The sequence below is a fragment of the Columba livia genome, chromosome 18, assembly GCF_036013475.1.
Source record: "Columba livia isolate bColLiv1 breed racing homer chromosome 18, bColLiv1.pat.W.v2, whole genome shotgun sequence".
Lineage (NCBI taxonomy): Eukaryota > Metazoa > Chordata > Aves > Columbiformes > Columbidae > Columba > Columba livia.
Window position 1 is genome coordinate 9,517,036 of NC_088619.1, and position 13,693 is coordinate 9,530,728.

Consider the following 13,693-nt stretch of genomic DNA (forward strand, 5'->3'; position numbering starts at 1 on the left):
TTCTTTGCCTTTGAGGATCTTATCGCTAATGGGAGCTGAAGCAAGGCGTAGCTTTGCTTTCCACTGTTCCACCCTGAGGTAAAGAGACCCCGTAAAATAAAGCTTTACACGTGGGTGTGACACAGAACCACAGTATAAGGCAGATGTCAGTAGAACAAGCATCCCATCCCTCTGCCGGTAATCTGACCTTTAGGTTGCTTCTTGTTCAGCACTTTGAGAACCCTATAAGTAGCGATTGACAGCACTCCCGTAACTTTACCCATTGTTTCTCAGTGCTACAGTAGCACTAGCAAGGCTGTAAAACAAGTCTAATGACTTGCATGGCTTAAATTCCCTTTAGTATCACCAGAACTCATACGTGGTTTGCTCTCTTACAGCTTCTTTTTCAGAGAGAGTGCGGAACATGTCTCCAGATGAGATCAAAATCCCTCCTGAACCTCCTGGCAGATGTTCTAACCAGCTGCAGGTTGGTATGAGTCCACTTACACTTGATTTTTTTTAAAGGTTTGCATTTCATTAGGGAGGGGTGATATTTGGGAATTCTGCTTAGTATTTTTGCACAACTGAAAAATCCAGCATTAGAGCCGGGCTTTTACCACACTGAGTTTATGTACTACATTAATGCTTTAGACTTTGCAGCAACTCTAGTTTAGAAATGTCAAAGTAGCCTAAAGCTGTTTTCTAGTCTCTGTGGGTCACTTGTGCTTTAAAATGGCACTTGATCCCACCAGTGACACAGAAGCAATGTTTACTGTGAAGGCTGCTATCCTCTTACCTCAGCAAATTCAGCTCTGTAGGAAAGAACAAATCATTGTTTTTCTATACAGGCCTGAGAATCCCCTCACTGGAATAGTTGAGGCAGCATTGAATGGATTCCTTTTCCACCTACGTGTCTCTAGATGATAAACATTTAGTGGGAAGGCTGGTAACTTAGAGGCAGCAAAAGAAAACAAATGTATGTTTTCTCTGGTGCACACCCAAATAATTGCAGTAACCTGCTTTGCTCTCCTCCTTCTGATGGAGAGCAAATGAAAGGGCAGGACTTGCTGTTTTCTACCACCCATTTGAGTTTTAACTGCAAGTATAGAAGTAAGGAATCACTTCTGGAATGCTCTATAAAGTGAGCTACTAATGTGCAGTGTTGATTCAGAATGACTCACCGTCCAGATCACCATTTCTTCTCTGCGCAGTGTACCTGGGCACACCCATTTTATTGTTCTGACATCAATGAATTGGAGTGTGTTAGATCTGAGGAATGCATGAAGCTTGAGAGAGTAGACAGAATAAAGCAGATTTTTCTTCTCCTTTGACAGCAGTTTACTGTGTTAAATCAAATGAGAACTTGTCCTCTGTTAGCAGGTCAAACCACATCTTAGAGCACTTTAAGTGAGGAGGTGGGATTGTTCCTTAGAGATTCAGAGTGTTCTAGGCTTTGCACTGTTGGTTCACTCTTTTCTTTTGTCAGGTTCTTCCTCTAATAAACGGTATCTTTAGCTCTGCCAAGCGGAGGTATTTCTTATTATAAATCTGAGTGAGGACTGTGGACTTTGTGAAGCATATTGCAACCTCCATGAGGTGTGAACAAACAGGAACAGCTTTTCAATCGTTTCCATTCCCTAAATTCATCCTCTTTGCAGTTTTGGGGTTTTTTTTCAAACCTCATGGTGTGTATGCTGGATGTGAAGATTGTGTCATTTCTTCTTGCTAATTGTGTGAGGACCTGGTGAAAATTTCTTACAAAGCTTTTATTGAGTTGATGAAATAGGAGTTTCATATCAGCTCTTAACACTCCTCTTTGATTCAGGCATCAGCATACCCTTAGACAATAGTCTGTTCTGTGTTTGCCTTGACTGCCCGCACAGAGGAGACATGAAGTGACTTATCCAGAAGGAACAACGGAAAATTGACTCAGCTCTCCCATCCTGAAAGACTGGCGGCATAGCCTCGCATCTTACTTTATATACTTTATATGAATACATGAGAAATTTGCAACAAAAAGAAAATTACTGAGAATATTCTAGTATTACCACAGAAGTATGTGTTCCCTCTGAAAGTTTCTGCGTTTTTATCCCTTCAGCATCACCAGATTAAACAATACTTTCAAGGTCTTTCACTACCTTGTTGAGGAAGACAAAAAAGTCCATGTTTATTTTAATATTTCAGACTTTTTGGAGAGTAGACTGCTTGACGTTTCCAACCTGAAGTCAGTTAAGTTGCCTTTCACAGGGGCTTGTGGCTTCACTAAGATATTTGTAGCCTTGGTAACTCCGTGTGTGATCTACAAACAGAACTTGATCCCATCTAACTGGCGCTTGTGCCCAAGCAGCGATTTACAAGTGCATTGTTCCTAAGAGCGCTGGGCTGCCAGAAGACACCACCCGCAGTACCTGGTGATCACGTTGGTTTTAATTGTCCAGCAGAAGTTGGCTCTGCTCATCTCCTGCCCAGGCGTAGCCATGAGCCTCGACTTGCACACACTGCAGCCCAGCAGCTGTTTTTCACGTGCATGATGGAGTCGAGAGGTGGGTGTGATGGTCACTGTAAGTTCTGGGAGAAATTTAGTGGAGTTCACCTGCCTTGGAGCTGGTTTCTATAGTCATTGCTGTAAAGGGAATCAGCAGACTGAGAGGAAGATGGATGCACTACTGCCACAAATGCAAATCTTTGTACTTTCTGAAGGCTTCAGCGATTAAAGATCTGTTCCTGTACCCATCCAGATAATTCGTGAAGATATAAATAATGAAGATTCATTTCAGACCGTAAAGGAGAGAGTGTCTGTACTAATCAGCCCACCTGGCCTTAAGGAAGAGGTGGAATCCTTGCTCCCTGTGAGGAGGTCACTGGTTCAGTTGACTTGTTTCCACACGTGCACTTTTGATAGTCAGCTCTTCCTTTTTGTCCTGGCTCACCCTGTAATCTTTCTCCATTAGGATAAAATTCAAAGGCTATATGAGAGGAAAATAAAAGAGGGCATGGATATGAACTACATCATTCAGAGGAAGAAGGAGTTTCGCAACCCCAGGTGAGCCACCAGCTTTTCCTGTGTGACCAAAGCACAACACAGCAAATTCCAAGAATTTTCTGTTCTGGTGTTGTAGCAGAAAAGGGATCCTGAGGAAGAATTACTGCTGCTTACAAAAATGAGAGACATAATTCGATTATAACTGAAACAGTAAAACTGTGTATGTGTTCTGTGAGGCAACAACTAGAGTTGGTTTGTTGGTAAAATTTTAAATATACAGGCTTGGGATGAAGGATTTTGGAAGATGTGTCTGTTCTGGAAGCTGGGAGATTAATCTGGGGAAGAGGGAAATAATGTGGTTAATGGCGTGCCACATCCATCACAGCAAGCATAGCTTCCCAGGTTCTGATTTCACTCCGGTGTAATGAGGTGACAACCCCTTTCTAGTAACAAATCTGAAAGGCATCTGTTTACTTGTGGCTCACTGGCTCTGTTCTGAACTCTTGTCTTTCCTTTGCAGCATCTATGAAAAGCTGATCCAGTTTTGTTCAATTGATGAACTCGGTACAAATTATCCAAAGGTGAGGTGTAATACTCTTTTGACTGCAAGGGTAAAAGATAATACGGGGTGTATGGTCTTAGCTCACACTTTCTTGAGATCCTTTAAGGGAACTTTAGTCTGATCCTGTGCATTGAAGTGAGCATTTATATGTGGTACTGAGCCTCAGTGCTTCCACTATAATGACTCTGATAAAAAGTGCTGAAGTGTGTGGATACACGTGAAACTCCTGGGAGGGGACAGAAGCTGAGCAGCATAAAAAAGCATGTCTTATCCCAGCATCTTCTTGGCTTCGGAGCTGTTTCTTCATTCACAATAGAATGTGGTCCTATAAAAGGAGGTCTGATGTGATCTCTGCGTCACTGGGATACAAGAAGAAATGAGTTATGAATATCATAGAAATACATAAAACATTTTTGAACTGGGCTGTCTGTATATGTGGAAATGGCCATAAACTGATGTATTGTTTTCTTCTTTAGGACATGTTCGATCCTCATGGCTGGTCAGAGGACTCATATTATGAGGCACTAGGTAATTCCAGGAAGTCTTTTTTTTTTTTAAATCCTAACTTAGCTCTTTGTATTTTGTAGTTAATTAACTGCACTGGAGTCTTCACTTCCTTTATAAATGAGAAGTCATCACATGCTGCCCTTAACTACTTCATTCTGCTTGGATGTGCCTGAATGTTATTGATGCTTCATCAGTCTGGAAAGCCTTTTCATTTAAATTGGTTCTTCAGTGTTTTCATCTCTTAAATCATTAATTTAGTGCAGTAATGCTTTGATCAAAAAGCAGTAGTTGGTTTCATGGCAGTTTAATTTTCTATACGCAGTTTGGAGTGTGATTGTTTATGATGGGAAGTGTGTGAACAAGATAGAATTATGGATTTTTACTGTTCCTAGTGCTTGTTGTAACTTCTGATCTTTCTCAGCTAAAGCCCAGAAGATCGAAATGGACAAATTGGAGAAGGCCAAGAAGGAACGCACAAAGGTATTCAAAACCAAAAGAGACTGAGATGCGGGATTTCACACTGAATTTCATATTGTTGTTTTGCTGTTTCTTATGAACTACACTCTATGCTATTACTGTTTGGTTTTCCCTGGTTCTGACCTTTCTTCTTGCCCACAGATCAAGTTGTTTGCCCTTCCTTACAGGTCCATTTCTCAGGTTGTTTATTCCACTGGATTTCTTTCTGTTTGGTCAGTGTTTGTAAAGCAGAGCTCTTCAATTGGTATTAGTGAACCAGATCTAGGCAAGACGATGCATAAAGAACAGCTTTTTTCTTAATCTGTGACATTTTGCCTGGTGGCATAGCCTAGCTATAATTTCCTCACGATATCTCATCAGGAGACAATATCTGCTTTCCCTTGTCTTCGTTGCCTTCTTGCATCTAATTTCCAGAAATGTTGGGCCTATTATAGCTTTAACTGGGGTCTACTGGCTTGTTGCAAAATAGACATTCTTCTTTTCCCCCAAAAAGAACACAGACAGGCTTTGGAGTATTTTATTCCTGTCGTTCAGTGATGTTGCCTTTAAGCTAATAGCTGACATTAGAAAACGGTCTAATTGCAGAATGTTCCTTCCATATTCAGTATGTGGAGGTATATTCTTTTTCTTGCAGTGCATGCTGAGTCTTGCTGCGTGTTTTGGGTTTTGCACAGTAACCCAGGCATCTGATTACATCCTTACCCTTATCTGTAGTTGTGAAAAGATGAGACTGCATGCTGTTGTAGCTCTTGTTGCCAGGTTTCCTGCTATGGTGCAGTCGCAGAAAATCATGCAGGTAGGGACTTGTCTTGCACGCTTCTTAAAGGAAAAAGAGCAGGAACTTCTAACCATATGAACACGATCTTTAATGACCAAGATCTATCCTTTCTGAGCTATATCAAGTTTTTTTTAAAACAGAAACAACAGCAAAACAACACACCAAAACCAACCAAACAAGAAAACACCAGAAAACCAAAACCCCACACATTTTTATTGTATCTGACTTAGGGGCTGGGTGGTGGGAATCGTTAATGATCATGACTTCAGTACACTTTGGCCTGAGGTCTGAATCTTTCTTGTCAGCTTGGAGGCCAAGGTCTTATGTGACATTAAAGCTGTTCTTTAAAAACATAGAGAAACGATGTGGGTTAAAAAAACCCTTTCTATATTACCATTTCATTTTTCTCTTTTGACCTTTCTTCTGTGTGTCTCTCCCTTCCCAGATTGAATTTGTGACTGGCACTAAGAAGGGCACGACAACAAGCGCCACTTCTACAACCACCACAACAGCCAGTACCACCGTGGGAGGTAAAGAACAGTTGTGATTGTACCTATTAAGATGCAGTAAAGCTGGGATTAGTGCTTCCTGGAAATGATTATTATTTGTATGTAACGCATGCAAGCGTTCCTTCCCGGAGTTGAGGGACTGGCTTTTCTCTAGTCCTTTCGTCCCATGGCTGTCCTTCTGGGATGAAAGCTTAGGAGACAGGTTGGTAGTGAAAAGGTTCATTAGTGGGTCAAGAGATCTCCTGATGTCTTTGGTTGTAGATTGTTCTTGAGCTGATATGTTAAATTTGGAAAGAATGAAAGTCATTCTTGTGCCTGCAGCCTGCCTTTTAAACTGGGAGGGAGGGAATAAAAACCCTGGAGGCTGAGTGCGTCCTGTGCCTGTACCTGGGTAACTGAGACGTGTGTGCTCTGTTAGAATTAAATGTGCTTTGGGGCAGGGAGTGAACTTGTCTCCCGTTTGGCTGTAGTTCAGGTGTAGAGTTTTACTTTGACTCTTGAGATATAAAGTTCTTTCCTCCTCAGCATTTACTGCCGGTATATGCAGAAATTAATGGGAGAGAAAGTTGTCTAGTCAAGCAGTGGTATATTAACAGTTGACAAGACAGGGTGTTACGAAGGGATTAACATAATGCTAATCCTCGTTTGCTTCATCTAATTCAATTCACAGATGCCCAGAAGAGGAAGAGCAAGTGGGACTCAGCGATCCCTGTAACAACGATAGCTCAGCCCACCATCCTCACCACTACCGCGACGCTGCCGGGTGTTGTCACAGTGACAACAAGCGCGAGTGGATCCAAAACTACCGTCATATCGGCTGTTGGCACCATTGTGAAAAAGGCAAAGCAGTGACTCGTGTGCTGGGCCTGGATTTTCGGACTTAATTGTCATTGAAGCCATTGTTCTCGAAAGGGAGGGGTAGCTTTCGCCTTTGGTAAAAATGACAAGATTCTTTGAAACAGACCACAGTTCCCTCTGGAAAGAACGGGGGCAGGAGCAGGAACGCCAGCCATGTGCCCACAGAACGGACCTCTGCCGAAAATGCCTCTGCCTTTTCTTGCTGCGGGAAGATCTGGTCTCTGTGTTGTGCTGGAGGAAGGTGGTATCTGAAGTCAGCTTGCAAAAATTAGCCTATTAAATTACCATGTTAGATTCTTACTCTACTTGCAGATCTGGTTTGCGGGGGGGGGGAAAAGGCAAGTAGTGAGGGAATATCAGTATTACCCTGTGAATTGCAGGTCATGCTCAAACGCTGCCAGCAGGTTGTGATTGTTTCCTTCCTCCTGTACGTGCAGTTCCAAGGGAATTAAAGCAGAGATGACTGGTCAGTGTCCATTTTCAAATGTGTAGCAGAGACCTGAAGCGATCTACATCTGTGAACGTAGACTCGCTCCTTGTTATAGTGCCGACACCTGTACCTGTGCGCCTGTCTGTGTAGATCTTAGTGACCATGTGTTAAATAGTTGAACTATTGAGGAAACTGTGCTGAAATACCATCGTGCAGGGATGGAGATTTCTATGCAGACCCCATAAGCTGTAGAGGTTTGATGTGTGAGCTCATTTGCGGAGATAACTCTTCCATCGCCGTGGAATGAGACTGGGCTGCAGATAAGCAGAGTGTCCGATCCTGTTTGTTATATTGTCCATCTTTGTACGCGATCATGACGTCCTGTGACATGCACACACGGCAGTTACTGCTTGCTCCACTGTTGTGAAAAATATTTTCAGTTGAAAATTTTATTGTATAAATCTTCTTACCTGCGTAGTCAAAATTTATTATAAAAATGAAAAAGTCTTTAGAAAACCCCTGTTGTAGTTTGTGTGTCTGCATTTCTCATCCTGGCAGTGGAGACTCAGTATCTGTTGTTCTTTTGGGTTACAAATACCATTGAGTAGGTAATAATTCCCTGAGGGTGGGGGTGGGTTTTTCATATTATGGATTTTTTTTAAACCTTAGGCTGTGTGGAGAAATAGAGACATTAATCATTTGACTTGAGATACTTTTGTTGTAGGGGATGTGCTGAAATAGTTGGTAATTCAGCTGTACTTAATGTTATTTTTTTAAACCTCTTCCTGCATCTTAAACTTCTGAAGAAGTTCTTTCTATTACTAGCGCCTGGGTCTTTCATTAAACCCTCATCTATAGAGGCCAGTCTGAGAAGGAGCTCAACAGCAGGTGAAGTGGTTTGTTCATTGGTTTGAGGCAGGTGGGATAAGTAACTTGCGGTTCCATTTGTGCAGGGAAACAGCTGCTAACCTGAACTGTTTTCTTTGCAGTGCTCACTGAATTATTTAAATTGTCTTTAATTAGATCATGATTTTTCAAAGTCAGTAATTTTTCTGTTTCTCATTGTTTTAAATTAAATTTCTACCCAGAGCCTGTTTGTTTGTTTTCTAGCGCATCACCAGTGAATAGGAGAGAAAGTTGCTCGATCAACAAAAGTGTAAATTTTGTAGAATTTAGTGTTGCTTTTTGAGGTTTTCACAGACCGTGTGTCCCTGCGGATCCAGGCTTTTCATTTATGGAGATTTAAGGAAGAAATAAGAGGTTGGTTTCCTGCTTTTAAATAATTTTAAAATATGTTGAACACTTCAGTCGTTTTCGCTTAAAAAAATAATCATCTGTGTGTCCAGGAACGCTCGTGGGGGAGAAACCCCCAGACTGATTAGACTGTAGAGTGGGAAACTGGGGAGAGGGTGGAATTGCTCAATGGAATATTGAAACAGCAAGATGGAAACAGCTGTTAAGTCAGAAACCCAACGCAGAATAATTTAATTCCTGCAAGTCTGAACTTCATCCCCACCCTGTGGAAGATGGTACCGGGTCCCGTGGCTGAGGGCTGTTTCTGTTTGGTGGCTTCTGTGTTCTCCAGGGGATGACACGTCTCACCTCAGCTATTTGAGGGGTTTATTTCCTTACCTTGAGGAACAGAGTTTATAGTTTTCAGGGGTTTCCTTTAAAGGCCAAGGATGCACTTGTGGTGTGAAATAGGAGCTATTAGGCGGCTTTACAGCTCCATAAGGTGACTTTTGTCTAGAATGTCTTGTAGAATTCCAGCCTGTTTAAAACTTGTATGGTATAAATATCTGTTTCAAAGTCCTGCTGAGCAACATGTGGATGAAGGTACCATGCGAAACTGCAGCTCAGTGGGCAGCAGCTGCTGCAGTTTCTCTTGGACTGTAGATGGATGACAAACTGGGCACCAGATGGACCACTGCAATCGTCTGCTCCTGTGAGTAGGTGCGGGAGTTGTGTCTGGGCTTCTAGGGCAATATTCTTCTCATGAGTATCCTCCACGTGTGTGCTGTGAGCAAGTCTGAAGCTGCGGGAGATTCAATATCTGGATGGGATGTGTGCCCAGAGACAGAAACGCAGCCTAGTGCCAGTGGTACCAGCCAGGCTTGTGCATCCCCGCGCTCTGTCCTGCCTGCAACTGGAACCGGGGGTCAACACACGGGGGGAGATTCTGAGAGTCCGTTAATTTAACCAAATTTCTAGATTAAGTTAAATATAATGGAATATTTTTTGTGCCTTTTGTAAGAACTGCCCATCTTTTACTGAATGTCTCATGAGTCCTGGTCAAGTTGCATTAGAAGTGGTCACTTTGCCTCCTGATGGGCAAAAAAAGCCCCTTGCCCCTTGCAGGTGGTTGGTGGTTTGGGGTTTTTTTTGTGTGCTTTTTTCAGATTGTTTAGACAACTGTGATGTGAAACTCCTGCCTAATTCTTGCTTCTGTTTAGTTTCTCTAGAGTGTCTTCCATGGAAGTGAATAGCTGCATCTGACTGATAAGCAGTAAAAGTAACTCTTGATCGTCCCCAGGAACAACCACGCTAGATGAATTAGTTCTATTACAAGGAAGTACTTCTACACCTAGTTGAGCATGTCAGCACTTGTTTCTTTGCATGCTTTATCAGGGGAGAGGAGCAGCAGAGCAAAATGTGTGGGAACTTACTTTTTTGCTATCGGAATGCAACCGAACATGAACCAGAGCAATAGGTTTGCAGGAAGAGAAAAAGAACTTGATTAAAAAATAAACCAAGAAAGTGCCACATGGAGCTGGGCTGCAGCCTGCTGCTTGGCACCTGGAAGGGGCGACCGCTGGAGTTCTTGGGGTGAATCATTTAACTGCAGAAGCTACCGAACATTAAGTATTTTGTTCGTATTGCACATGCTGGCACTCCACCCCTTCCTCTTCCATGTGCAGTATCCACAGTCATTCCAAACCTCCAGATTTCTTCGCAGACTTTACAACTAGAGCCAAGCAATGCTGCTCGTTTCGCTTCTGCATTGCTGGGAGTGATGATACCCAGCAACGCTGGAGCAATAGGAAAATGCTGATCGGCTGCGTTTCATGGTGCTGCACAGCGGAATAAGGGGGAAACTCCCTAAAAGCAGCTCTGCTGAAGTGGGGCACCTGGGGCAGCGGTTTGCAAACTCCTGCAGGAACAGGCTTCTGCGAGAGACCTGGCAGCAACCACCTGGGCTCTCATGGCTTGAGAAGGGCACTTGAAACAGGCATGATTTGGTGTGGGTTTTTTTTATTTCTCCTTTTCAAAAAGCTCAAGTGGAGATGCCAACTACTGTATAACAAACTCGCAGCCAGTATAATAGCTCGCTGCTCTTGTTTATTTTGTGTGTTGCTATCGGGAGCAATAGATGGATAAACAGGTTGGGAACTACAGTTCTAGGCGAAAGCCTCTCTCCTACCTCTGAGACTGTACAGGTCAGTGTGCTGGGCTGTGGTCAGTCTGTGCACTGGGGAAGGCAGAGGGAGCTGCAGGTGTACAGAGCGATGGCCTGATGGACAAGGATCCTTTCCTGGCCTGTGGAGCCCCTGCCTGAAGCCCTCAGAAGGTGGGGTTTGACTAGTTTGTTAGAAATCTGTACAGCTGTGATTGTACTGGGCTGTGCGATGGCTGCGGAGCGCAGGAGCCAACACTGCGTGTTTAAGTGCCCATGTTTTAAACAGCTCCTGAGCACTGCAAGCTGTGTCCGCTGCACTAACGCAAACTCCCAGCTCACGTGGCTAAAAGGTTCTTTGTGCTGCTGCTGCAACAGTGATTGCTCGGGCTGCACTTCCGACTCCTAAAAGCTGTAGATTTTCATGCTTTCTTCTCCTCCCAAGAGGAGACTCGCTGTACCCAGGAGAGTAAAACCGGTCCCATTTTCATTGTTCCTTAGTCTGAGAATATACAGGCTCGTGCTCCTTGAAAAACACGGATCTTCTCTCTGCTTTCTGTCTTTTGAAGCGTGGGTGTCTCCCACTCGAGTGGGTTTGTCTTAGCTGAGGATCCACACTCAGGTGCGTCTCTGCCACGCTGGGCTGCTTGGTGGAGGGAGGAGAGTCATGAAATCACCCTTGGCAGAGCTGGTTCTGCTCTCCCGCTCCCTTCTGAAGTCTTTTCTCCCACCTCCATGCCCCGAGGCGCTGATGTTTTTTCCTATTTGCTTGTTGTGATTTAGGGATCTGCCCACCTTTGATGCCGTTGTGGGAAGGGATTTTGTGTGCTCAGGACTCGCTTTTGGTTTGCGTCTCGCGGGGAGCTGCCGAACCCAAGGAGCAGGTGGGGAGGGGCAGCGCTTGCCAGCCCCACCTCAAACCGTAAAATGCGAGCACCTGAAGCTATGTTTTAGTTGGCTTGCTGCTCTGCTGTCTGTTTTATAAGGGTTATTTACTGTGCCAAGGCTGTGCTGGTGACACAGTCCGCTCTGGCAGCGTGGAGGTGGTTGCTTAAGCCAACACCTGCGTGAGCTCCTTTCCAGCTCTTTGTCATTACAGAGGAGAAGTTGTAGCTTCTGCAAAGCCCCTCAGAGACCCCCTGGTCTTTGCAATGTGCCCAGAAAGGTGTTAGAGTGTATGGGCTGCTTGCTCCTCTAAAATGGTGTGAATCCAGGAAAGCTCAGTCTTGTTGCCTCTGGAGAAAGATCCTTTTCTGCAGGGCCCTCCAAGACCACCTAATATTAAAATAAATAAATCACTGTTGAGGTACAGGACCTGTGAAGGGGCAGTGAGGTTCCAGCGAAGTCTCCTCTTCCTTTGGGGACTGTTAACACCAGCATTTCATGCATTGCTCTCACAGGGCAGTTTTCCACTGCGGAGCCTTCTCGTGTACTGCTGTTCCTCCGTTTATAGTTGACTTCCTTCCTTTTGTTCTACACGAGAACCGTGGACACTGATGACTTCCAATATTTAGTCTTTGTTTATTTGAAACTCGTCTTGGGCTGCACTCATGCTATGTTGCCAGTAAACAGCAAAGCACCAGGATTTCACAAGAAAAGGTTTTGCCTTTTCACGTAGAAGGCGTCTGTCTGTCTGTCCTCTGCCATGTTTGTAGGAACCTGCATCAGGAAGAAAACAAGCCTGACTTTTGGTGCAGTGATGAAAGGTGAAGTTACTGGTACTTTTAACCCTCTCCTCTTTGTGTAGCCTCTTGCAGGGCTCGGAGAGCATGACAGAAGGTGACAGTCTACCTTCCTCCTCGTTTGTGTCATCTGGCGCCCCACAAGACTCTCGCTCACATTATTATGTGTCTTGTAGGGTCCAGCCAACACAAGCCGGGAGGAAAGATGGGCTGTCTTGTTAAATCTTTCAAACATAACACAATGTGCTTTCAGCCCTCTGGCAGCTGGCTAAGACACTGATGGAACCCTGGACGGTCCCATTTTCCCTGGCTGAGTGTGAGGATTGTCATAGGCTGAGGTTCTATCCTGGATCCTTTACTAACATTTTCCTTTTGTGTTTTATGGGGGTTTGTGGTTTTTTGTTTGGTTTGGTGTTGGTTTTTTGGTGACCCATTCACCTCTTGCTGCTGGTCCATCCTGGAGCTAAATGGGCATCAGTGACATTCAGCAATGAGATTCTCCTTTAGGTGTGTGTTCATGACAAGGAACATCCATTGCCACACAGCAGACACGTAGTTAATGCTATTTTAGGGGAAAGGCTGAAGAAGAGATCATGGGAGAATTTTATCTTGTACTTTTAATTACCAGGGTAATTATATTAAGCACAATTTAGTGCAATAAATTGTGCACATTAATGTACATTAATAATACATTCCTTAAACTTACAGTGGATAGCAGGCTATTGTCAATGCAGTGTACAGTGCAGCTGTGGGATCAAGGGCTGGTTTTTCTCTTAGCAGCAGTGTGTGGTGTTTGATTATTCAAAGAGGGGATGAATGATCCCAGCAGCAGGATCTTGGCTGTGACCGCTCAACGGAGACACAAGAAGAGCCCCAGAGCAATCTCTGAGCACACTGCGGTGGTAGGAGAGAAAGAAGAAAGGTTCTGTTTGAGCTGGCGTGGCTTTAAAAAGAGAAAAAAAAAAAAAGAATTAAAGCTCAAATCACTTGTAATTGTCAGTAATTGGCAGTCAGATTGGTAGTCTAAGCAGAGAAAGCAATAATTTAGTGTGAGCTATAAAACGACTTGTTTTCACTCCTAGGGCAAAAGTTTCTAGGCCACATTGCCGCAGTGGAAAATCACTGATTTGTAAATCTGAGGCCAACCACCTATGGGGCCGTGAGCTTTGGTAGAGCCATCTGCAGTGAAATTGGCGGATCCTTCCTCTTTGAAGTCCCTGTTCTCTGTCGCTTAAAACAAAATTTGGGTGGTAAAAGCCTGATTCAGCAGGCAGTGAATGCAGGGATTTGAACCATGGCAAAAACTCGAGCTCACTGGGTATTCTTCTTCCCTGGGGGAAGTATCTTGGAGAAGCTGACTGAAAGACAACCCATAAAACACAAATATTGTTTCTTAAAAACAAGACAAAGTGAAAACCTGCTGAATTTTTATGACCATTTACTGAGAATTTCTGATTCCTCTCTGCTTTGTTGGCTTGAAGTTTAGCTGTGGAGTTATTGATATCAGAAAAGTACCTTTTATCAGCCCTGCAAA

At 43.8% G+C, this 13,693-nt stretch overlaps 1 protein-coding gene across 3 annotated transcripts in view; it reads left to right on the forward strand.

Annotated features, from left to right (window-relative positions):
• Window positions 1-7,599, forward strand: part of SAP30BP (SAP30 binding protein) — a 28,296-nt gene extending 20,697 nt beyond the window's left edge. For all 3 annotated transcript variants that reach the window (XM_005503067.3, XM_021288468.2, XM_065034108.1), the window contains 7 exons: window positions 378-466; window positions 2,931-3,022; window positions 3,483-3,543; window positions 4,001-4,052; window positions 4,453-4,511; window positions 5,732-5,816; window positions 6,466-7,599. In XM_005503067.3, coding sequence (XP_005503124.1) covers window positions 378-466; window positions 2,931-3,022; window positions 3,483-3,543; window positions 4,001-4,052; window positions 4,453-4,511; window positions 5,732-5,816; window positions 6,466-6,647 — 620 coding nt within the window. In that variant the 3' untranslated portion in view covers window positions 6,648-7,599. The remainder of the gene's footprint in view (window positions 1-377; window positions 467-2,930; window positions 3,023-3,482; window positions 3,544-4,000; window positions 4,053-4,452; window positions 4,512-5,731; window positions 5,817-6,465) is intronic.
• The last annotated feature ends 6,094 nt before the right edge of the window (window positions 7,600-13,693 follow it).